The sequence below is a fragment of the Oncorhynchus masou genome, chromosome 9 (assembly GCF_036934945.1).
Source record: "Oncorhynchus masou masou isolate Uvic2021 chromosome 9, UVic_Omas_1.1, whole genome shotgun sequence".
In the NCBI taxonomy this organism is placed as follows: Eukaryota; Metazoa; Chordata; class Actinopteri; order Salmoniformes; family Salmonidae; genus Oncorhynchus; species Oncorhynchus masou.
In genome coordinates, this window is record NC_088220.1 from 62,119,025 (window position 1) to 62,144,925 (window position 25,901).

The window sequence follows — 25,901 nt, forward strand, 5'->3', positions numbered from 1 at the left end:
ACACTTTATTAAACAGAAGTGTGTGTTCTTGGTTCTGGAGTCAGATCAGAGACACAATGTCATTCAATGATCTCAGTCTAAAAACCGAGTGGGAGGGGGGATAAACCTGGCAGCACTTGATGATTTGAGAACAATTTCCTCAATAATCCCTAAATCCACAAACCAGATGAATTCCTGAAGTCGACCATTTTATAAGGAGCTCTCGAGCAAGCTAGCCCTGAGCCATTTTTGTATTTTTTTAACTTAACAAGGCAAGTCAGTTAAGAACAAATTCTTATTTACAATGACGGCCTACCAAAAGGCAAAAGACCTCCTGCGGGGACAGAGGCCTGGGATTAAAATAAATAAATAACATAAATATAGGACAAAACACACATCACGACAAGAGAGACAACACTACATAAAGAGAAACCTAAGACAACAACATAGCAAGGAAGCAACACATGGCAACACAGCATGGTAGCAACACAACATGGTAGCAGCACAAAACATGGTACAAACATTATTGGGCACAGACAACAGCACAAAGGGCAAGAAGGTAGAGACGACAAAACATCACGCAAAGCAGCCACAACTGTCTGTAAAAGTGTCTATGATTGAGTCTTTGAATGAAGAGATTGAGATAAAACTTCCAGTTTGAGTGTTTGTTGCAGCTCGTTCCAGTCGCTAGCTGCAGCGAACTGAAAAGACGAGACTCAGGGATGTGTGTGCTTTGGGGACCTTTAATAGAATGTGACTGGCAGAACGGGTATTGTATGTGTAGGATGAAGGCTGCAGTAGGTATCACAGATAGGGGGGAGTGAGGCCTAAGAGTGTTTTATAAATAAGCATCAACCAGTGGGTCCTGGGGCGGCAGGGTAGCCTAGTGGTTAGAGCGTTGGACTAGTAACCAAAAGGTTGCAAGTTTGAATCCCCGAGCTGACAAGGTACAAATCTGTCGTTCTGCCCCTGATCAGGCAGTTAACCCACTGTTCCGAGGCCGTCATTGAAAATAAGAATTTGTTCTTAACTGACTTGCCTAGTAAAATAAAGGTAAAAAAAATACAGAGATTACCAGTTTACAGAGGTGTATAGAGTGCAGTGATGTGTCCTATAAGGAGCATTGGCGGCAAATCTGAAGGCCGAATGGTAAAGAACATCTAGCCGCTGGAGAGCACCCTTACCTGCTGATCTATAAATGATGTCTCCGTAATCTAGCATGGGTAGGATGGTCATCTGAATCAGGATAGGTTTGGCAGCTGGGGTGAAAGAGGATTGATTACGATAGAGGAAACCAAGTATAGATTTAACTTTAGCCTGCAACTTTGATATGTGCTGAGAGAAGGACAGTGTACTGTCTAGCCATACTCCCAAGTACTTGTATGCGGTGACTACCTCAAACTCTAAACCCTCAGAGGTAGTAATCACACCTGTGGGGAGAGGGGCATTCTTCTTACCAAACCACATGACCTTTGTTTTGGAGGTGTTCAGAACAAGATTAAGGGTAGAGAAAGCTTGTTGGACACTAAAAAAGCTTTGTTGTAGAGCATTTAACACAAAATCCGGAGAGGGGCCAGCTGAGTAGAAGACTATCATCTGTATATAAATGGACGAGAGAGCTTCCTACTGCCTGAGCTATGTTGTTGATGTAAATTGAGACGAGTGTGGGCCTAGGATTGAGCCTTGGGGTACTCCCTTGGTGACAGGCAGTGGCTGAGACAGCAGATTTTCCGACTTTATTAGACTGCACTCTTTGAGATTGGCCTGGTTTGCTAACTACCTAAGACACCTCAGAGACACCAATATTCCTTAGCCGGCCCACAAAAATGGAATGGTCTACCGTATCAAAAGCTTTGGCCAAGTCAATAAAAATAACAGCACAACATTTCTTAGAATCAAGGGCAATGGTGACATCATTGAGGACCTTTAAGGTTACAGTGACACATCCATAATCTGAGCAGAAACCAGATTGCATACCAGAGAGAATACTATAGACATCAAGAAAGTTTTTCCAACACTTTTGATAAACACGACAAAATAGAAATAGGCCTATAACAGTTAGGATCAGCTTGATCTCCCCTTTAAATAAAGGACAAACCGTGGCTGCCTTCCAAGCAATGGGAACCTCCCCAGAAAGGAGAAACAGGATAAAAAGTTTGGAGATGGCTTGGCGATGATCGGGGCAGCAACCTTAAAGAAGAAATGGTCCAAACCATCTAAACCATTGGGGTCAAGTTTCAGGAGCTCCTCTAGCACCTCAGACTTAGTGACTGCCTAGCGGGGCAGGGGAAAAGAGAGAGAAGCATCGGGGATAGTTGCATTAGAAGGGGTGGGGAGATGAGGAGATGTTGGACGGGCAAGGAGGCATGGCTGAGTCAAATAGGAATCCTGATTTAATGAAGTGGTGATTAAAGAGCTCAGCCATGTGCTCCTTGTCAGTAACAACCACATCATCAACTTTAAGGGACATGGGCAGCTGTGAGGAGGATGGTTTATTTTCCAGGTCTTTAACCGTTTTCCAGAACTTCTTTGGGTTAGACCCACAGAGAGAGAACTTTAAAGTAACTAACTTTGGCCTTCCCGGATAGGTTGAGTGCACTTATTTCTCAGGCTGATCCAGTCAGTCTGAGTATGCGTGTGCCGAGCCTTTTGCCAAATGCAATTCTTGAGGTGGAGTAACTCTGCAAGATCACGGTCAAACCAGGGGCTGAACCTGGTTTTTATTCTAATTTTCTTTATGGGGGTGTGTTTGTTAACAATACCACTGAAAATATCAAAAACGAAGGTCCAAGAGTCTTTGACAGAGGGGATCAAGCTGATTCTATACCATTTTACAGAGGCCTGTCATGAAGGAAGGCTTGCTCATGAAGGTTCTTTAGCAAGCGTCTATGACAAATCAGGACAGGTCACTTCACTGAGCAGCCATAGCCACAACCAGAGCCCTAAGAATAGCCAGCTGCAACTGCCAAAGCTAGCCATTGGCCCTAGAGATAAGAACTGTGGGGAAAGCTAGGCCTAGGCTAGGAGATAAGCCAAAAGCTAACCAAATAATTTATTTGGAATTTGCTCTGGACTAATATAATATATTCAGGTGAGAAAAGCCAGAGAAAGGAAACAGACATTGTCTCTGACCCCTACAAGCTCCTCAAGGACAACTAGATAAAAGGATGACAGAGAGTAATAGCAGAGGAGGAGAAAAATGGGTGATTGAATGATGGAGGAGGAGGTTGAAGAGAGAAAAGAAAATGGTGATAGAGTGATGGAGGATGAAGAGAAGGAGAGGAAAGAGGGGAAGGAGGGAGGAGAAAGGAGAAGCACCCAGTGTTCACCCTTTAAGAGTCATTTCCCTTCCTCCTTTACTCAACATCTGTCTAACAAATCTCCACATCCGTCCTCGACAGCCTTTCATTTGTACACAGCCTGTTCCTCCTGCTGCTCTACAGAAATGAAACACAGAGATGAAACACAGAGATGAAATACAGAGATGAAATACAGAGCAGGCCGGTGAGCCGGGGGAGTCAGGCAGATTTAATCCTGTCGGGAGGATGTGATGTTTAATTTCTTCAGCCTCTCTGATGATGACATTGGTTGTCTTAGTATAAACCAGGTTACTGTCTTCCCACACACCTGCTGTACGCGTGATCTCCTCTCCTCTGTTCCACTTTATCTTCTCCTCTCTCCTCCACTCACTTACCCTCCACCCATCTCATCCCTCTGCTCTCACCTCTCCTCCACTCACTTACCCTCCACCCATCTCATCCCTCTGCTCTCACCTCTCCTCCACTCACTTACCCTCCACCCATCTCATCCCTCTGCTCTCACCTCTCCTCCACTCACTTACCCTCCACCCATCTCATCCCTCTGCTCTCACCTCTCCTCCACTCACTTTCTCCTCTCCTCTCCTCTCCTCTCCTCTCCTCTCCTCTTCTCTTCTCCTCCCGCAACCATTTTAAGGTGGCTAACAACACATCCATTACTTTCTGCCTGGTGTTAACTATCACTGAAACAATACCACATTCAGTTACATCTAAAGTAGACACCTTACATAAAGTATAGTTTCATAACCTTACAATATCAATGTCACACAGAAATGTATAGAAGGGGATTTATTGTACTGTACATGGAGGTGTACATTTTATGATCTGATCAGGTTTCGGCTCCTATTCTGAGTATTCGTGTCTGCTTCAAAAGGAATGCACCTGTTGTATCAGAGTGTATGATGTGATTTAAATGAGGAAGCTCCTGCACACAGCTTGCAAATGCTCACTATTATGAACATTCCAACCACACTTAATTTCGCCTCCTCAATCACACACTAAAGGAAAACTCCACAAAAAAAACTATATTTTGGTATTTGTTTCATTAGCCAATGTTGATATCGTCCCAAATGTTTTGCATGTCAGCAATCAAGTTTAAGATAATTACATTTCAAAATACAGAACTCTGTCCTGCATTATTCACTTTGCATCATATGATGAGAAAGTGACAATGGAAAAGAGTATTTAAACAACATGTGTGAAGTCTGCTTTATGTAAACAAAAAAAATAACTCATAAGCTACAGTTCACCATAGTATTCTCCAAAAGCCATGGAAGACACCCATTCACAGCTTTGTGATTATAGGACCCGCTATTTATAAATTGTGACCAATTTCCCCTAAGAGGGTCTGCCTGTCGTTGGATAACATGCTTATCTGACAACTCACAAGGCAGGCACACACATACAGAGAGAAAAGCTGGAGTCAGTGAACACAGGCGGAGCACTGTATCACAGCGACACTGAAAGCTTCTCTACATCCCTAATCTAGTTGATTCATACTGTGGCGTACTCTCTGTACACTGCACCCAGGCTACATAGAGCCTGACACACTGCAAACAGAGCAGTCACATAGCAGAGAGGCTGGGAAATCATGCTTAGGGTGGACAAGGAGTTATGATCAAAGTCAGACATGGGGAGTTAGAGAGACACAGGCAGAGTGAGGGAGAGTCAGTACTGTGACAGCCTGAATACAGTCAACGTGTGTACTAGACTCGACAATGTACACTTCTGCACACTGGGTGAGGGGTAGACAAACAAAAAAAGATTGTATAGAGCACCACATCAGTAAACACATACTGTCACATTAAAGGGACACACAGTAGAGACATGGTCTAAGTTCATAAACACATAGTCCAGAATGAATTTGAACAATGCTTGTCAGGCTAAGTCATCTGTAATATTTCTGGTCACGAAAGTGAGAAAAGCAGACATGGAAACAAGGTTTAAAAATAAGGAAGTGATTTCACAGGCCCACCCAAACCACCCTTCGGTCTAGTCTGTGATGCTAACATGCTATCTGCTATCACTTCTCCATTAGTAAGCAAATACATCCAACTCTCGTCGAGTGAACGGTATTCATAACTAAACTGCGAATTTTAAGCAAGTTGTTTCAATAGATGTAGAAATACAGGAACATAGTTCTGGAACTGCAACCAAGAGGAACCAAGTACCCCAACGACTCCACTACAGACCACACAACTGCCCATCCGAGCCTTTACGTACATCCATCCAACAAAAGGACTTACTTCTTGCCCTTGATGTGATTCCTGTTTCGCTGGTCCCTTCGTAACATGTCTCCCTTCAGAGACAAGGCCTTGCTATGACAGTCAGGAAACAGGCTCATCTTAACAGCAGCGTATTGAACAGATAATCTATAGAGTAGAGAGGAAACCTTCCGCTACTAAACCACACCACCACACAGCAGCACTGTCACAACCATGAATATCTTCCTCTCTTTCTCTCACACTGCAGCTGCATTCTGGTGCCTCTTTTTTTCTTTTTTAGTCATGTGTTTCCTGTCCCTGCCCTCGCTCTCCCAGCTTCCTTTGGGAGTAGTGGTGACCCTGTGACATCATAGCCTTTCCCTTCCCTCCCTTCATCCCTGGCCTCAGTCAAATACAACTGGTTTCTCACAGCCAGCTAACTACAGCACACAAACACATATCCTATTCATCAAAGACAATACAGGCTAGCAGATCGATTAAAACCCCTTAACAGTTTCTGTTTCAGTTTACCAACCTTTTCCTGCGACTCTGGTTCCATTCCATTTTGGATGGAGGAGAGAGGAGACGGAAGCCCCTCGGCGAATCAGGTGATGGTTTAGAAGGAGATAACATTTCCTTTAGCCAATTAAGACGATCCTTGAAGAGGAGTCTGTGTCCTAATAGGAATCCTAATTCAGGTGATCTTTACAAAGGAAATGGTGTCTCTTTGTTAAGAGCCTCTGTGGGCAACCTTGTAGCTACCGCAGCACAGAAAGAAAATGTTTTAGGCAGGACACAGAACAGACCTATGAGGATGAGCATACTAGTCTAGCACTGGTACTTTCAAGTTTCACTTCCTTACTGATCCTCCTACCAAATCCCTACTTTCAAAACACAAGTTTCACATCAGCAGCATGGTCAGGAGGGAAAGGCCACAGAGCCTAACAATTCAAAGCAAAGAGAGTGGGTGTCTTAAATAGTTGCCACAGAGCCATACAGTACAGCTATAGTATACACTATTATATAATACATCATCATGTTTTGTTAAGGATTTAATCTGCTGTGCTATCCATCAGTTACGACAGATCATGTCACATGAGCACCATTATACCACATCAGTAATATGAAAAATAACACACTGATATTTAAGGCCATGCAACGAACAGAATCCTCTTTCTAACTCCCTTCTGGCACATCTTTTAAGATAAGTCTAGTGGTTATAAATATGGTGTATGGCTATTTACAATGATGAAATAGCCATACACCATAAGGTGAGTCCTCATTCTTAAAGAGGCAGAGACAAAGAGAGAAAAACAGAGACAGAGAGAAAGAGAAACAGAAATGAGAGGCAGAGCGAGAGAGAGAGAGAGAGAGAGAGAGAGAGAGAGAAGAATGTGCCTTAAGAAAGGAAAGGCTCTGGGGGGTTTCTGTTGCATGTCCTTGAGAAATTGACTTCTTTCAGCCTTGGAGGAGTGTGTGTGTGTACAGGAGTGTGTTAGTGTGTGTGTCTGTGTGCATATACTGTATGAGCATACATGTCTGACCAGCCAGGTATTGATTGAACCTGGGTCATCCGTGTGGCAGTACTGTACAGTACAGTACTGTATAGTATTTGTGTGTGTGACCTGCAGGGTTACCAATGTGCTGACACAACAACAGAGCTTGCTGTCTGTTTTTTTGCCATTGGGGGCAGCAGAGCAAGCTGGCAGAAACAGTTACAGGACCTCACTCTCTCAAGAGAATATCATTTGTCTGACTTTTGATAGACCATGAAATGATAACTCCTATGAATGAGTATGTAAACAATAATATTTTTATATTTCATAAAACGGCAGAAGTCCAGAAGTACGTCCTGTCCTTGCAGAAACAGCTCCTCAGTTCATTTGAATCATAACACTCAAAGATTCCTCAAACACAAAAATCTGTCTCAGTTTCACTTTTACTTTAGAGTTTGACTTCGCTTTACATGAAGTATTCGCCATGATATCTTCAATGAAATCGCTGAAACTACAACTTTCCGAAATACAGCTGCGCGTAAAAAGCCTTACAGCAACTCCTCTGATCGTCAAGGCGAGAATGGAGTTCCCTGTGCGTGCGATTACAACCAAGGAATTGTAGTCCAAAAACAAACCATTACATACTGGCGTTTACCTCAGCTCATTGGCTATCTACCCAGCTAGATTTCAAGAAGATCAGTGGTCATTGGGCAGAAATATAGTCAAACAATGAAGCTTCGTTAAAATTATTGGTGCGTAAGGTAGTCATTTATCGTTATCTTCAAATCAGCTCACTTCGGTCAATACTACCCGCAAAAAAAAAAAATGTTATTTGGGTGTGTTGCAAACATCCAGAGGAATGCACTGAAACCCACCATGGCTAGATAAACGATTGTTTACATGGGCGAATCACGCCGAATGCTCCGTAAAAAATTGATAGAGATGGAATTCACGGCACAAACAGTTTACAACATGTTTTGATTTAGGCTATAAAAATGGATTTTATCAAAGAAAACGGCACTTCATTTGATCAATGGGACACTCAAGAAGAGAAGTAAGAGCAAGATATCAGAATGTAAGTCATAATTTTACCTTCAGATGTGAATGTGTAAAAACTGTCATAGCGGAAAATGTTTCTGTTCTTGATTGCTCTTCTCAAACAAAAGCATGGGATTTGTTCTCTGTAATAGCTATTTTAAAATTGGAAAACGTAGTTTGATTACCATGATTCTATTCTTTTGAAGGGTGTAAGACACTTGCATTTTCAAGAATGTTTAATGTTACGAAGTTGTATTTTTAGTTGTCACTCAGAAATTTCCCCTGATGTTGGTCCCTGTACGGGGATCGCAGCCATAACCGGTTAAAGTCCTTCCACTGAGGGCCATCCAAAGAGTCAAGTAGTAGAGATCCAATTCTTGAGGGAGAACCGAAACATCAGTCAATGCCATGGATGCCTGCCTAACAGACTCAGTACACTACCAGAAGGAAACTTGTAAACTGGACTCTATCATCGATTGTAACATAAAACGCCTCTCTCTGAGTTCTGGGAGTGGGGTCAACAGCAAAATCTCCTTACCGGCTGTTAAAAGCATGAATGAAAACTCAATAAAGCTAAACGCATGGTTCTGAGCGGTAGGCTTTGTGGTCTCTGGTTTCTCATGGTGAGCCCTGGGACTGCCCCATGCTGAGAGAGTTGGAGGAGGATTGACTAATAGGAACAGGTTGCTCCGTGAGAGCGCCACAGTATTTTCCCATGAAGCTGCTGTTCCTGCTGCCACTGGCTCTGAACAGCGCACACACACACACACACAACTGGCGTTCTGTGAGGACCATGGAGTTTTTCCACCCCTGAGAATCCCAACAGCCTCCAAATAATCCATTCCAGCTATTTTCCCCCATTTAGTTTATTTTTATCTGCCATTCTAGCACTCACTGAGCTTTCAGTTCTACTTGGGGACCAACTAGCTGACGGGATGGTTGGAGTGTGTTTTCGTGATTTTCTTATGTTTAGCCCGAACCCTCTTTTTCCTTCTGTGTTGCTTGGGGGGAGTAGGGGGACGCAGGCGGCTTTCAATAGACGTCTCAGATCAGGAAAGCCATCTTAACCCCCCCTTTTTCCTTTACCATGACAATCCCTCCCTCCCCAAGGGGAGGATCAGAAATCTATTACCTCCATATTCTAGACAGACAGGGAGAATTAGAATGTGACAGCATACATGTTAGCCCTGAGCTATTCTATCTGTAGGAAGCAGTTACTGTTTTTTTATTTGTTGTGTTATTGAACTGATAGGACAGTGAAGGGAAGACAGGAAAGGTAAAAGAAATGCAAGTCAGAAAGGCAGTGTGTGGAAGTCGACAAGCCACAAGTTACACAGTTGTAGTAGTGGTAAAACGTGTGTCTGACTTGTATGTCCCAACAGGGTCGATGACAGCCAGGTCTTCTCAAAGTAACATTCAGTAGAGAAGGAGTTCTTACATTCCACCCACACGGGGCTCAGGTGTGAATTACATTTGTGTGAAAGAAATGTGACCTCTTTTCTGTTCTAGCCTCTTCGCAACATACAGTGCCTTGCGAAAGTATTCGGCCCCCTTGAACTTTGCGACCTTTTGCCACATTTCAGGCTTCAAACATAAAGATATAAAACAGAATTTTTTGTGTGAAGAATCAACAACAACATACCCCAAGCGACTTACAGCTGTAATCGCAGCAAAAGGTGGCGCTACAAAGTATTAACTTAAGGGGGCTGAATAATTTTGCACGCCCAATTTTTCAGTTTTTGATTTGTTAAAAAAGTTTGAAATATCCAATAAATGTCGTTCCACTTCATGATTGTGTCCCACTTGTTGTTGATTCTTCACAAAAAAATACAGTTTTATATCTTTATGTTTGAAGCCTGAAATGTGGCAAAAGGTCGCAAAGTTCAAGGGGGCCGAATACTTTCGCAAGGCACTGTATATATTAGGAACACACACACACACACAAACACACCCTACCCCCTCCCTTACCCCCCATCGAAAGCCAGCACTGTGGAGTAGCCAGATGTGTCTCTCCCTCTCATCTCTGGCCCATCTGTATACTCTCTGACTGTCACACACAAACGCACGAGCACACAAAAAACTCAAAAACCCTTTTTCGCCTCTCTCCAGTGACCCAGATGTCCTCATCCTCAGATCTCCCGTTGTGTCATCCAGCAGTGCTGTGAGTCACTAACGCAACACCAAGCACCCAGGCCAATTTTCCACACAGAAAAGAGAAACCCCACTAGCAGACTTAGCAGAATGAGAACAGTGATCTTGACTCAGAAAAGGTTGGTGGCCACTGTTCTAGAGTTTTCCCGGTTAACACTATCAACATTTCCCTTTACTGTGGCAATTGTGATCGATTCAATGCAATATTTAACCATTTACCACCACGTAACATACTGAAATAAAACAAACTATACAAAAGACAATGTTGTAGGCAGAATGAATCAGGGTAGGAATCTATTGCATTGACACACACTACTCAGCCTGTACACAACACTATAGTGCCCTCAAAGCTCAACACTAAGGACCCTGGGACGAAACACCTCCCTCTGCCACTGGATACTGGACTTCCTGACGGACCGCCCCCATGTGATAAGGGTAGGTAACAACCCATCTGCCACGCCAATCCTCAACACGGGGTTCCTCAGTGTGTGTGCTCAGTCCCCTTCTGTACTTCCTGTTCACCCAAGACTGCACGGCCAAGCACGACTATAACACCTTCAAATTAATGACACAGTGACAGGCCTGATCACCGCCAACGATGAGACATCCCATACAGAGGAGGTCAGAGACCTGGCAGTGTGGTGAGAGCATCCTGACTGGTTGCATCACTGCCTGGTATGGCAACTGCTCGGCCTCCAACCGCAAATCACTACAGAGGGTAGTGCGTACGGCCTAGTACATATCACTGGGGCCAAAGCTTCCTGTCATCCAGGACCTCTATACTAGGCGGTGTCTTAGGAAGGCCCTAAAAATGGCCAATTACTCCAGACACTCTAGTCATAAACGGTTCTCTCTGCTACCGCATGGCAAGCGGTACCAGAGCACCAAGTCTAGGTCCAAAAGGCTTCTTAACAGCTTCTACCCCCAAGCCGTAAGACTCCTGAACAGCTAAACAAATGGCTACCCAGACTATTTGCATTGACCCTCCCCCATTTTTACACTGCTGTTTATTATCTATGCATAGTCATTTTACCTCTACCTACATGTACATCTTACCTCAATTACCTCGACTAACCTGTCCCTATCCCGCACAATCCCCTATAGATAGCCTCGTTAATGTTATTTTATTGTTTATTTAACTAGGCAAGTCAGTTAAGAACTAATTCTTAATGACAGCCTAGGAACAGTGGGTTTAACTGCCTGTTCAGGGGCAGAACAACAGATTTGTACCTTGTCAGCTCAGGGATTTGAACTTGCAACCTTTCGGTTACAAGTCCAACACTCTAACCACTAGGCTCCCCTGCCACCCCAAAAACTGTTCTTTTTAAAATGTTCTTATTTTTTCTCCTTTTTTTCAGTTTATTTAGTAAATACCTTAACACTTTTTCTTAAAACTGCATTGTTGGGCCTCCCGGGTGGCGCAGTGGACAAGGGCGCTGTACTGCAGCGTCAGCTGTGCCACCAGAGACTCTTGGTTTGCGCCCAGGCTCTGTCGTAACCGGCCGCGACCGGGAGGTCCGTGGGGCGACGCACAATTGGTCTAGCGTCGCCCGGGTTAGGGAGGGGTTGGCCGGTAGGGATATCCTTGTCTCATCGCGCACCAGCGACTCCTGTGGCGGGCCGGGTGCAGTGCGCGCTAACCAAGGTTGCCAGGTGCATGGTGTTTCCTCCGACACATTGGTGCGGCTGGCTTCCGGGTTGGATGCGCGCTGTGTTAAGAAGCAGTGCGGCTTGGTTGGGTTGTGTATCGGAGGACACATGACTTTCAACCTTCGTCTCTCCCGAGCCCGTACGGGAGTTGTAGCGATGAGACAAGATAGTAGCTACTAAACAATTGGATACCACGAAATTGGGGAGAAAATGGGGTAAAAACGAAATAAATAAAAAAGTCCAAAACTGCTCATTATGAATAAGACAAGTAGCATGAACATCAGTTGTCTGTCAAAAGATTGACAGGAGAAGAGACTGACTGATCAGTGAGAGGAGACAGCAGCACTCACCTGAAGCATACAGTGTGCCAGTCATTGTTGAGTGCCTGGAGATACTGTTCATCATAGATCCGTTGTCTGCATCCCGCACACACGGGCAAGCTTCTGCCAGCTGCAATACATGACACACACACACAGTTAGTGGACAGATCAAAGGACAACATGTGCACTAGCTTCACAGTTTGCATGGCTCATATACGGTGCATTCGGAAAGTATTCAGACCCCTTCCCTTTTTCCACATTTCCATATTCTAAAATTGATTAATGTTTTTCCTCATCAATCTACACATAATACCCCTTAATGACAAAGAGAAGCAATGATTTCAGAAATGTTTGCAAATTTATACAAAATAAAAACAGAAATACCTTATTTACATAAGTATGAAGACCCTTTGCTATGAGACTCAAAATTGAGCTCAGGTGCATCCTGTTTCCATTGATCAACCTTGAGATGTTTCTACAACTTAATTGGAATCCTCCTGTGGTAAATTAAATTGATTGGACATGATTTGAAAAAAGGCACACACCTGTCTATAAGGTCCAACAGTTGACAGTGCATGTCAGAGCAAAAACCAAGCCATGAGGTCGAAGAAATTGTCCATAGACAGGATTGTGTCGAGACACAGATCTGGGGAAGGGTACCAAAACATTTCTGCAGCCTTGAAGGTCCCCAAGAACACACTGGCTCCATAATTCTTAAATGGGAGAAGTTTGGAACCAAAAAGACTTTTCCTAGAGCTAAACCCGTCCAAACTGAGCAATCGGGGGAGAAGGGCTCCAGAATCTAATGGTAACTCTGACAGGGCTCCAGAATTCCTCAGTTAAGATGGGAAAACCTTCTGGAAGGACAACCATCTCTGCAGAACTACACCAATCAGGCCTTCATGGTAGAGTGCCCAGAAGGAAGTCACTCCCCAGTAAAAGGCACGACAGCCCGCTTGGAGCTTGACAAAAGGCACCAAGGACTCTCAGACCTTGAGAAACCAGATTCTTTGGTCTGATAAAACTAAGATTGAACTCTTTGGCCTGAATACCAAGCGTCACGTCTGGAGGACGCCTGGCACCATCCCTACGGTGATGCGCGATGGTGGCAGCATCATGCTATGAGGATGTTTTTCAGGGACTGTGAGACAAGTCAGGATCGAGGGAAAGATGAACAGAGCAAAGTACAGAGAGATCCTTGATGAAAACCTGCTCCAGAGCACTCAGGACCTAAGACTGGGGCAAAGGTTGACCTTCCAACAGGACAACAACTCTAAGCACACAGCCAAGACAATGCATGGGTTTGCTTCTGGACAAGTCTCTGAATGTCCTTGAGTGGTCCGGCCAGAGCCCGGACTTGAACCCGAACAAACATCTCTGGAGAGACCTGAAAATAGCTGTGCAGCAACGTAACTCATCCAACATGACAGAGCTTGAGAGGATCTGCAGAGAAAAATGGGAGAAACTCCCCAAATACAGATGTGCCACGCTTGTAGCGTCATACCCAAGAAAACTCAAGGCTGTAATCACTGCCAAAGGTGCTTCAACAAATTACTGAGTAAAGGGTCTGAATAGTTATCTAAATGTGATATTTCAGTTTTTATATTTTTATACATTTGCACACAAAAAAAATGTAAACCTGTTTTTTTTTGCTTTGTCATTATGGGGTATTGGGTGTAGAATGATGAGGGGGGGAAACAATTTATTCCATTTTAGAATAAGGCTGTAACATAACAAAATGTGGAAAGAATCGAGGGGTCTGAATACTTATCACTACTGGTGATGGAGTATGTCAATATATTATTGATCAAGGGTTGATAGCTCTGTTTCAGTGGAAAATGCTTTAAAAAGCCTGACAAGTACTCAAAAGCGAGTCTTCAACTATATTTCTGGTTAACTTAATAGATTTTTTTTGTTCAATGCACATGTCACTGCCAGACAAACGTAATAATGTAAGATTACTGTTGACGCCAAATGACACATACTTTCTATACAAACTAAACCATAGCACCAGTTAGACAGCTAAAAATAGTTCTCATCAAATGACCCTCAGTAGCTTCAAGGCACAAAATCACCAAATTTCATAATGGAGGGAAATTATACTCATTTAAGATAAGCTGAATGTTAGAAATGTGGGATATTTTCAGGGGCTTTTGCAAATGTGGCTTTTATCTTTTACTACAGTTCTTAGAAGCAGAGCTTTGGGGTGGTGGATTAACACAGAAGAACCACATTAATGTATTCTATGCTGCTTTTACTTGTGGGAGGATGTAGGTGTGCGTGTGCGTGTGTTTAGAATGACCACAAGAGCATTTGTTTTCCCTGTAAATCCAGAATGAGAAAAGTGTGGATGTGGTAATCACACAGGAACATGGTGTTAGAAAAAAATGACTATTTATTTGTAGAGGATGAATAAGATGAACCACAACATAAGATTATGTTCATATGTGAGCAATGGAAAGTTTCATCTGAGAGAGAAAGAGGGGAGAAAGCAAAGGAGTGAGAGGGAGTCAGAGAGAAATATTGACAGAGCGAGACGAGAGAACAGCGAGCAAGAGCCAGAAAGCTGCCACAAAGTGCTCGGATCTTCATAAATCGGTTTCCTCGTTTTACGTTTGTCATTGTGACTTGTCACTGCATTTTAGGGTTCAGTGAGTCCATTCAACCTTATTCCAGAGGTCTTGGCAGCCCTTAAAAAGTTATTGGCTTCATCACAAATGGCACCCTATTACCTATATAATGCACTACATTTGACCAGAGACCTATGGGCCCTATTCCCTATGTCAGTGTTTCCCAACCCTGGTCCTTGGATACCCCCAATAGTACACATTTTTATTGAAACCCTGGACAAGCACACCTGATTCAACGTGTCAACTAATCATCAGGCCCTCAATGAGCTGAATGAGGTGTGTTTGACCAGGGCTACAACACTAAGGCGTACTGTTGTGCTTGAGGACCAGGGTTTGGATACATTTCCCTATATAGTGCACTACTTTGACCAGAGTTCTATGGGCCCTGGACAAAACGAGTGCTCTATAAAGGGAATAAGGTGCCATTTGGGACATACACCTAGATATAGTGGGGTCCAAAATTATTGACGCCATTAATAAAGATGACCAATAGTGACTGTATAAAATAAAAAAATACAAATACTGAGCTATATTGTAAAAAACAAATAACTTGGGAAATCGTGTTCTTTTATAATAATATAATTGCTCAGAGAAAGAGATTTTGTTTAACAAGTAATAATTCATACCACCATGATATGCTAACCTCTCGTTATTGTCAATGGTGAGAGGTTAGCATCTTGGGGGTAATTTTATTTGTCACATGCTTTGTAACTCAACAGGTGTAGAAGAACAGTGAAATTATTACTTACAGGTCCTTCCAAAAAATGCAGAGAAAGAAAATTACAAAATAATAGATAAGTAATAATAAATACACAATGAGTAATGACAAATTGGTTATATAGAGTACCAGTTAAGCATTTGGACACACCTACTCATTCAAATGTTTTTCTTTATTTTTTACTATTGTCTGGATTGTAGAATAATAGTTAAGACATCAAAACTATAAAATAACACATATGGAATCATGTAGTACCCAATAAAGTGTTAAACAAATCAAAATATATTTTATATTTGAGATTCTTCAAAGTAGCCACCCTTTGCCTTGATGACAGCTTGGCACACTCTTTGCATTCTCTCAACCAGCTTCACCTGGAATGCTTTTCCAATAACCTTGAAGGAGTTCCCACATATGCCGAGCACTTGTTGACTGCTTTTCCTTCCCTCTGCTGTCCAACTCATCCCAAACCATCTCAAGTGGGTTGTCGGGGGATTGTGGAGGCCAGGTCATCTGATGCAGCACTCCATCACTCTCCCTTTTCATCATATAGCCCTCACACAACCATATAGCCCTCACACAGCCAGTGTGACGGGTCATTGTCCTGTTGAAAAACAAATGATTGTTCCACTAAGCAGATGGGATGGTGTATCGATCTAGAATGCTGTGGTAGCCATGCTGGTTAAGTGTGCCTTGAATTCTAAATAAATCACTGACAGTGTCACCAGCAAAGCACCCCCACACCTCCTCCTCCATGCTTCACGGGTGGGGAACCACACGCGGAGATCATCCTTTCACCTACTTCGCGTCTCATAAAGACATGGCGGTTGGAACCAAAAATCTCAAAATTTGGACTCATCAGACCGAAGGACAGATTTCCACCTGTCTAATGTCCATTGCTCGTGTTTCTTGACCCAAGCAAGTCTCTTCTTATTATTGGTGTCCTTTAGAAGTGGTTTCTGTGCAACAATTTGACCATGAAGGCCTGATTCACACAGTATCCTCTGAACAGTTGATGTTGAGATGTGTCTGTTACTTGAACTCTAAAGTATTTATTTGTGCTGCAATTTCTGAGGCTGGTAACTCTAATGAACTTAACTCTGGGTCTTCCTTTCCTGTGATGGTGCTCATGAAAGCCAGTTTCATTATAGCACTTGATGATTTATACGACTGCCCTTACAAAGTTCTTGAAATGTTCCGGATTGACTGACCTCCATGATGGACTGTTGTTTCTCTTTGCTTATTTGAGCTGTTGTTGCCATAATATGGATTTGGTCTTTCACCAAATAGGGCTATCTTCTGTATACTCCCCTACCTTGTTACAACACAACTGATTTTATCAAATACAAGAAGGAAAGATATTACACAAATTACCTTTTAACAAGGCACACCTGTTAATTGAAATGCATTTGAGTGACTACCGTAATTGTACAATCTTCTAAATTGCATTACTTTGGCAGTTAGTGGAAGAGCAGTTCAATGCTCCAGCTGATCTTACAATGGAAACCTGATCTTGCAGCGAAATATCTGGTCGATCTTTTCTTTTTCACAAATGTTATAGTGTAGGCTATATAATTTGCCTCCCCTAAGTCATTGACAGTATTATGTATACTCAACTTCCAAAATATAGTGCACTATAAATGGGATAGGGTGCCATTTGGGACACACACAAGATATTTGCTGGGCAATGGGTCCCTTCCCCTGCAGTGGTCCAATATTAGGAAGTCAGCGCTGGAGTAGTTGTATTGATTGTATTGGCCAACACATCTACTCTGCACTAATGGCCCTCTCCCAGCCTCTCTCTGACTGATCTGCTTTCCCTGATGACCGCTGGTGCTACGTCTCAAGAGGACCAGACTCCAGTCCATCACAAACTGATACACAGACACATGGAGTCAGCAGCACTAGTCAGATGCCCTGTCTCTGTCACAACTCACATAGACGCAGGCAGGCGCGCATGCACACACACACACATTATGCATGTGCATGCACAAACACACAGCGCACACACACACACACTTGTATGGGCGCACACACATTTACTCAGCTCTGATAAAGGGTGACACTCGAGTTCGGTTGCAGTCATTCACGCTGATATGAGCTAAACATTCTGTAATCAAATCAAATTGAATGTTATTGGTCACATACACATGTTTGGCAGATGTTATTGCGGGTGTAGCAAAATATTTGTGTTTCTAGCTCCAACAGTGCAATAATATCTAACAATTTCACAACAATACACACAAATCTAAAGGAATGGAATTAAGAATATATAAATATATGAATGGGCAATGTCGGAGCAGCATTAGAGTAGAATACAGTATATACACATATGAGATATGATATGAAATATGTAAACATTATTAAAGTGACTAGTGTTAGTGTTCCATTATTAAAGTGGCCAATTACTTCAAGTCTAAGTATATAGGGCAGCTGCCTGGCTGTTTAACAGTCTGATGGCCTTAAATTGAAGCTGGTTTTTAGTCTCGCGGTCCCGGCTTTGATGCACTTGTACTGACCTCGCCTTCTGGATGATAGTGGGGTGAACAGCCAGTGGCTCGGGTGGTTGTTGTCCTTGATGATCTTTTTGGCCTTCCTGTGACATTGGGTGCTGTAGGTGTCCTGGAGGGCAGGTAGTTTGCCCCCGGTGATGCATTGGGCAGACCGTACCACCCTCTGGTGAGCACTGCGGTTGCGGGCGGTGCAATTGCCATACCGGACGGTGATACAGCCTGACAGGATGCTCTCAATTGTGCATCTGTAAAAGTTTGTGAGGGTTTTAGGTGCCAAAACAAATTTCTTCAGCCTCCTGATGTTGAAGAGGCACTGTTGCGTCAATGTGGATAGGGGGTTGCTCCCTCTGCTGTTTCCTGAAGTCCACGATCAGCTCCTTTGTTTTGTTGACGTTGAGTGTGAGGTTATTTTCCTGGCAGCACAATCCCAGGGCCATCACCTCCTCCCTGTAGGCTGTCTCATCATTGTTGGTTATCAGGCCTGATGCTGTGTGTCAGTGTCACACAATGCAAGGCCCAAGTTCATACCATTTTCATCTCTGAACAAAATCTGATTTCAACAACCTGTTAAGTGAACCTGCATTAGTAGGAATATACTACTAGTAATTGTACACCCTTCTAGTGGCATTACTTTGACAATTAGTGGAAGAGCAGTTTAATGCTCCAGTTGATCTTACTATGGAAACCAGATCCTGCAAAGGAATTTCTGGTCGATTACCCCTCCTGTGAGGACCCAGTAACAACATTGTCCAATCGGATATTTAGGCACCCTATCCTGTTGATATTACTAGGCTACTTGTCATAGACAAGTTTCCTACCTATCCTTTTTCATAAATGTTATATTGTAGGCTACATTATTTTGTATATCCAACTTCCACAATATAGGCTAGTGAGCTAGCTAAAGTATCCGTGGAACTAGTTACATTGCAACTAGGCTAAACGAGGTCATGGATTCACAGGAATGGAATGCCAAGAAAGGGTATTGATTATTTAAAAGAAAGTCTAACTATCAGTTTTGAAGTTGTGTTGTTGTGGGTCAGAGCAGTGCTGTGGTTTCAATGTCCCATGTAATTTGCATTTAATTAGACTGAACTAACCAAAACATTAACAGTTCTAATACCCAAATTATTATACTTCTAAACACCATCCCGGCCGTGTTAAAATTATGCAGTGGGCCTGTGTTACTCGGAAATAAAATAGAACGACTACCTACTTGTGTTATTGCAGCAAAACAAGGACATTCTTTATTGAGCATTCTCAAAGAATACATGTCACCAATCTCACCCTCCAAAAATACCATAAACAATATATCTATTGTGTTGTTTATTATGAATTCATTGTAGCATCTCTGTTATCGAGCGATGAAGGGTTCACTACACTAGCTCTAATAACATCTCTCGCTCGCCCTGACACGTTTCAAGACACCCGCTATCGTCTTTCCAGAGAAAAACTGCGTATCGAAAACTTGAACTCACCTTCCTCCTCTCCCATACGTTCGTCCTTCCAGTTACAACAGAACAGCATCAACCTCATTCACTCTCCGACTCGGAGCTCTATGAGAGCCTGCCTCTGATAAACAGATAACCGGTCTAGTAGTGTTGTGTGTGTATATATGCAGCCCGCTGGACGCCCCTTACAGCTTGACACTACTTCGAAAGATATTCTGCGATTCATTCGAAGAAGAGAGGATGGACGAATTAAAACATTCCGGCAGGGGACAGGAAGCTATGGGTTGGCCAACCGACAACAATCCCTGGAATTTTTGTCTGCGCAGCAAAAGCACAAACACAAGCAACTGAGGGCAGAGGAAGGGATGCGCAGTGCACCCATCACAGAAATGAGCTGTATCATCTCGTCTATGAGAACAGGCTGGAATAGGCTAGTTGCATTAATAAAAGACTAGCCTACCTTCAGCCATTTTAAAGTTCTTGAATAACATTTGAGCCATTGATTCATTTTGATATGTTGGTGCAGTTTTGGTGCAGATGGAAAAACGCTGATGCCTGGGCACAAATGTGTATTCATTAAAACAATTTTATTTAGTTTTTTTACTGAAGCAAATAAAAGGTCGGTATTGCTGGGCACAAGTCAAATGTGCTGTGAAAATGAAAAAGTACAAAACCCCATAATTCCTTATTTTTTTCTGTTTAAATCAGATGAATACTATCCCACGGCACAGGGCAGCGGTCCCTGACAGTTGCGGCTCACACAGTTCATAAAAACCATCACGGAGTAGGCTACAAGAACTGAAGAGAGTGAGAGTCATGATAACCTAGGGCTATTACTACAACATACAGTTAGTTGCCTTATTCTAGATTACACAAATCTGGAGACTTTTCTGACCAGAAATATTTGAAATTTGAATAATGAGAGGCAATTTGCATAAATTAACTATAACTGCATGTGAAACTAGAATGATTCCAGATATGTTAAACATTCTAGGCACTTAATCTTGGACACCAGAAAAATTATACATTATTAAGAAAACAAAATGTTCATGTCATTCATACATAATGTACAATACATGCCAGAGCAGTATCGAAAGGATTTGAATTTTACTTTTACATTTTTGTAAAACCTGCATCTCTAAAAACTAAAAACATACAAATCATTTAAGAAACAAATCACACCGCATTTCAAATGATTGGTACAAACTGACACAATGTATGATATGAATATCACTAAAGATCACCTAAAAATCTTTTGAACACCTTTGGATTGATTGTCATCAGCTTTCCAACATTCAGAGCAAAGCCTGCTCTTCATACTTCACAAGTTTGGCGGAAATCAAGGTAAGAAGGCTGAAGATAGGCTACTTAAACCATGGCACTTAAAATAGTTACTGATGGCAGATGGACTGTGAAACCTGTGCCCACACACACCCGCTATGCCACTGCTATTTCACCCAGGGCTATAAATAGCAGCAGAGATGATAGAAAGCCAGAGGAGGCAGTTCTGATACATGGCCAAAGTTTATCAGCACTTTACCAACCATACCTCTTGAAGCTCAACCCTTAGTTTGACGTGTCAGTATGTGAAGATCTCCAACTTTGGTACACACAGACACTAAGCAATTGGGGATACTGCAGTAGAGGGATGTACTGTCACAGAACTGGTGCTTCTATAGCTGGAGAATCTTTCACATTCTCCTATCTACCCAAACACGCACACATCTATGGCAACACGTGCAAGCGCACACATACACACAGCCACATAGGCAAACATCCACACAAACACGCCCACACACATGCATGCACACACAACTACTGAGTATAGCTACTAAATGGGGAGCATCGCAGGCATGTCAGTAAGAGATGATGAGCACCATGACCACTGTAACGATAAAGGCACAATCAATAACACCAAGTCACATCAAATGTGTGCAAAAGTCTGGGTCGGTGGGTTTGTATAAAAAATATCAAATAAAGTACAACATATCTTTACATACTGTAATGGGGGATTTTGTGCATATAAAATTTACATTCTAGATAATGCAGTAGCACCATTGTTTCTTGAAATTCAACTTCTTCTCAAGAACATCCTCTACTTCCGCCTTCCACAGTATTTGCTTTGGCATCCAGCAGCAACTCCTCCTGTTCAGAAACCACATTGGAAAAGAGGATATTTTAAATGTATGCATTTGAAAGACGGTTTGGATTCATGCATTTCTACTTGGTTCGGAACCAGATTTAAGAATTGTTTTGGTCACATGCCAGAGGATGTGTGTGTGTTTTATCGTACCTGGTCTGTAGCCTCCTCCTCCTGCTCCACCAAGGAAGCTCTGGAGTGGGCCATACTTGGCTGCTTTGGCTGCGAAAAAAGTTAGTGACCACAAAAGCACCTGTGATTAACATTTTTTTTTTTACAGTGTTGGCAAGTAATATCCTGAACAACTCTAATGTGTTTTTCTAACCACACTGCACAGATGGGTAAACTTTATGGACATCTGTTGCTTGACCACTGCAGCCAAGAGCCCCAGCAAGCCTGGTGAGTCAGTTAGCATACGCTAACAGGTTGGCTAACAACAAACAATAACAGGTTGGCTGTCCGCATATGCTAGATACAAAGGGGCTATTGATATTCACTTGTGTTGCGACTGCAACAGATGCTCCAAATCAATAGTGTTAACAAATAATTCTCAGCTATTACAAATGTATTGATTTGAACTGCAGGTATCCTACAGTAGGTTGCAGGCTGTACTCAGAGGTGTGAGCGGTATGTGTGTAATATAATGGGAATACTACTTGATCTATGCACCATAAAGGGGCTTACATTGATAACAAGTTATAATTTATGATACTGTATTAGCACAGATAATTGGCAATAGCACATCATTTGGCATAATGTAGATTAGACATTTAGATCATTCTTGTGATAAGTGTAAACATGTGAAAGTTTTAAAAAGTTTTAAATAGTTATATAAAAACTCATGTGAGTGTAAGTCTTATCTACTAAAAGTAATAACAGCTAAGATATAGCTGAAAAAGTGGATTCCAATTAGTCAAGAAAATATGCTGGGTAATTTCTCCTCTGGCAGTGCCAGTATACAGTTGTGGGCTCCTAGCAAACATGTGCGCTGACAGAGAAGGCTGGTGGGAGGAGCTATAGGAGGATGGGCTCATTGCAAATACTGGAATGGAATAAATGGAATGGTATCAAACACTCTGTTCCATATATATTCCATTCCAGCCATTACAATGAGCTCATCTTCCTATAGCTCTTCCCACCAGCCTCCTCTGGTGCAGCACTACAGAAACAGACTGACAGTGACTGTTGTGAATTTATTTTAGGTTAATATCCCAAAGATGTCCACGCAATATCAGCACAGCAAATCCTCTAAATCCTGACCTGTCATAGGTTTTTATTAAACTAGCTGAGAAAAACCTGCCTTGCTTTTTGAAACATAATCCCACTGTCAGTAATCTTCCCTGTGCTCAGGAAAATTCAGATTATCAGACTCCACTAGGCATTGGTTGGTACACCATCTGCACTGACAAGTACTCACTGTTCTATCACCCTCCCCATCCTCTCATTCTAATCTCATCCAAATAATCTTATGTGATGTCAACCTCCGCTAAGAACTGACTGATTATAATAAAATAGGAAATGTACCAGGTGTAAGAGAAAATCTGAAAATTTCAAGCAAATCTTTCCCCCTTGCACTGGCTGTGTGGTGTAACGTTTGGCTGAATAGGACAACAGTTACTTTTCAAGAGGCGAAAGTAGGAAGACACCAGTACCTTGTTGAGGAGTCAGTGGTGCCGTCTGGCCTGCTCCATATGCTCCTAGTAAACAGACAACGTTTAAACTTAAGAAAAAGCATTTGGAGTTTGGAAGGAATGAGATGATGTGTGCTAAGGGCGATTCATGTTTAAAATAGCACAATGTAGTAGAATCTTCAAAAACTTTGATCAGAGAGTTTTTAGATAGAGGGTGAGAGAGCTGAAGACCCTTTCTTCATTGTGCATTGGAACACACAAAGCAACCAAAACACACTTGGTCAGATAGATAACCAATGGAAAGTGCCCGTGTTTTGGTGAGTCATGAACTAGAATGATCAGCATGGGACATTCTCAGTCAAAACAGGTATAGTCATAAACACACTATCAATCTGATTAGGAAACAGCAGACATCACATAATCACAAGGGGATTTTCCCCATGTAATGATGACATGCTTTGGAATTTATGTAAGACAAAATGTAGAGACTTTTCAAGAAAGTGTGATTATGTTTGAGCATTATCTGATAGAGTAACAACCACATGCTTTTACTAATACTGCAATAGCAAAATACCATGTTTTGGTCTCATTACTGTCTTTGTAAACAAATAGTAAAAAATGAATAGATATATAGTAAACAAGCACACTGCAAGGGTAAAGCGTTCAATGATGCCAGAAATAACATTCATCACCTGTATCTGTTTTGTCAGTAAACAGTCTGCATTTCAGACTAGACAGGAATATGCAGCAGAGCTCATTAAGTCATCCAAAAACCAATTCCTTAATCCCAAGGGTGGTCACACCATTAAGACATCCTGAATTAAATCATTATTTTTAATCATGTCAAATGTAAGAAATTGGAAATGAACGGTATTTATATGTTAAAAGATAAAAAGCTACCAATAGAGATTTGGTTCATTACAAATATAATGCTAGACATCATCATCATGTTGCCAGACTTAAGTCATTGACAATTCAAGTTAACTCTACATCATCAGTAATATTAGGACTTATACATTTGAAGCTGTAAATTGAGGAGGTTACCAGGAGTGTTTGATGTTTTCTGTGTGTGGGCAATATTTACACCATGGTAGTAAAACATTAATACCTGATTTGCATGGTCAGAGTAGCTATCGAATTCACAGAAGCTACAGTAAAAGTGAGAGTAATTAGCAACTAGGGACTACGCTAAGAGAGAGAGAGAGAGAGAGAGAGAGAGACAGAGAGAGACAGAGAGACAGAGACAGAGAGACAGACAGAGAGAGAGACAGAGAGACAGAGACAGAGAGACATAGAGAGAGAGAGACAGAGAGAGAGAGAGACAGAGAGACAGAGAGAGAGACAGAGAGTGTGTGAGAGAGAGAAAGAGAGACAGAGAGACAGAGAGAGAGAGAGAGAGAGAGAGACAGAGAGACAGAGAGACAGAGAGAGAGAGAGACAGAGAGAGAGAGACAGAGAGACAGAGAGAGAGACAGAGAGTGTGTGAGAGAGAGAAAGAGAGACAGAGAGACAGAGAGAGAGAGAGAGAGAGAGACAGAGAGAGAGACAGAGAGACAGAGAGAGAGAGAGAGAGAGAGAGAGAGAGACAAAGAGACAGAGAGGGACCAACATTCCAAACACCACCTCAATCAAAAAATAATGATGATTATTTTCATAACCATTTAAGTTCTCAGAGCACCCAATGTTCCCCCTCAATTAATTTAATTGGGGGAAACTAAACCAGGTATGGAGAAGTTGGCTGTTCCTTTCAATTGTCTCTAGATCAGTTCCCTTCTCTCTTTCTCTGGTCTGTCTGTCGTTCTGGGTTACTTGTCTGTCGACAATTCGGCTTTAGTCCACATCCTGATCCAGGCAGAAACAGGGGGTAATCATGGGCAGTGAAAGATCCACCAGCACTCTGAGTCAGGTTGAATTTTTGCTTTTTGCTTTTATATTTTGTATTTACAGTTCAGCTGGAAATGTAGAGAGGGAGACAGATAGTAGGGGCATAGACAGAGGGTGGTTGAGACAAGGCTCAAACCCCTGTTGCCAGTGGGCATATGTGGTCAGGATAATAGGTTAGGTTTAATTGCCAGCTATTCTTTTGATGGTTCTGTTGAGGGGCTAGCCTATTTGACCTTGAAATAACTGTTGGCGACTATTTCTTAGTATTAAACTTAGTTTTGCAAAATTATGTCAAGTCTGTCAGAAGTCTAAACTTACGGCCAATCAACACTTTTCTACATTTACTGTAAGTGAATGATTGGGGCATGCTTACAAAGGGGAACTCAAAGTGAATGCCCTTGCTTCCGCTATCTTCACTGGATAGTAAAGATGAACAAATACGATAAATCAAACACATCTATCAAATTTGGTTCAAACCACAAGCTCTTTTTGTTCTACTTTTATCTTTATAGTTCCTGGGTCACAACATCCCATTCTCTATAAAAAGCTTTAACAGCTAAAAACTGTTTTTCTCCTTGTCCCTTTGTCTCTCTAGATGATAAATGGCTCTGTGCTGTTGTCTCTGTGGTAGTTGCCACCGATAAATGGCTCTGTGCTGTTGTCTCTGTGGTAGTTGCCACTGATAAATGGCTCTGTGCTGTTGTCTCTGTGGTAGTTGCCACTGATAAATGGCTCTGTGCTGTTGTCTCTGTGGTAGTTGCCACTGATAAATGGCTCTGTGCTGT

At 42.3% G+C, this 25,901-nt stretch overlaps 2 protein-coding genes across 20 annotated transcripts in view; both read right to left on the reverse strand.

The window, feature by feature from the left end:
• The window catches only part of LOC135546404 (LIM domain kinase 1-like), a 79,828-nt gene extending 59,972 nt beyond the window's left edge, over positions 1-19,856 (reverse strand). The window contains exons 1-2 of one of the 2 annotated variants that reach the window (XM_064974796.1): positions 19,489-19,856; positions 12,186-12,285 (exon numbers count right to left, since the gene is read on the reverse strand). In XM_064974796.1, the coding sequence (XP_064830868.1) occupies positions 12,186-12,285; positions 19,489-19,546 (158 nt within the window). In that variant the 5' untranslated portion in view covers positions 19,547-19,856. Of the gene's footprint in view, positions 1-5,542; positions 5,790-12,185; positions 12,286-19,488 lie in introns of those variants that run through there. The other variant, XM_064974797.1, reaches the window with a different exon arrangement.
• Positions 19,857-20,029: 173 nt separating this feature from the next.
• LOC135546405 (elastin-like) overlaps positions 20,030-25,901 on the reverse strand; it is a 92,891-nt gene continuing 87,019 nt past the window's right edge. For all 18 annotated transcript variants that reach the window (XM_064974807.1, XM_064974816.1, XM_064974805.1 and 15 more), the window contains 3 exons: positions 23,254-23,298; positions 21,755-21,823; positions 20,030-21,606 (listed from right to left, as the gene is read on the reverse strand). In XM_064974807.1, the coding sequence (XP_064830879.1) occupies positions 21,557-21,606; positions 21,755-21,823; positions 23,254-23,298 (164 nt within the window). In that variant the 3' untranslated portion in view covers positions 20,030-21,556. The remainder of the gene's footprint in view (positions 21,607-21,754; positions 21,824-23,253; positions 23,299-25,901) is intronic.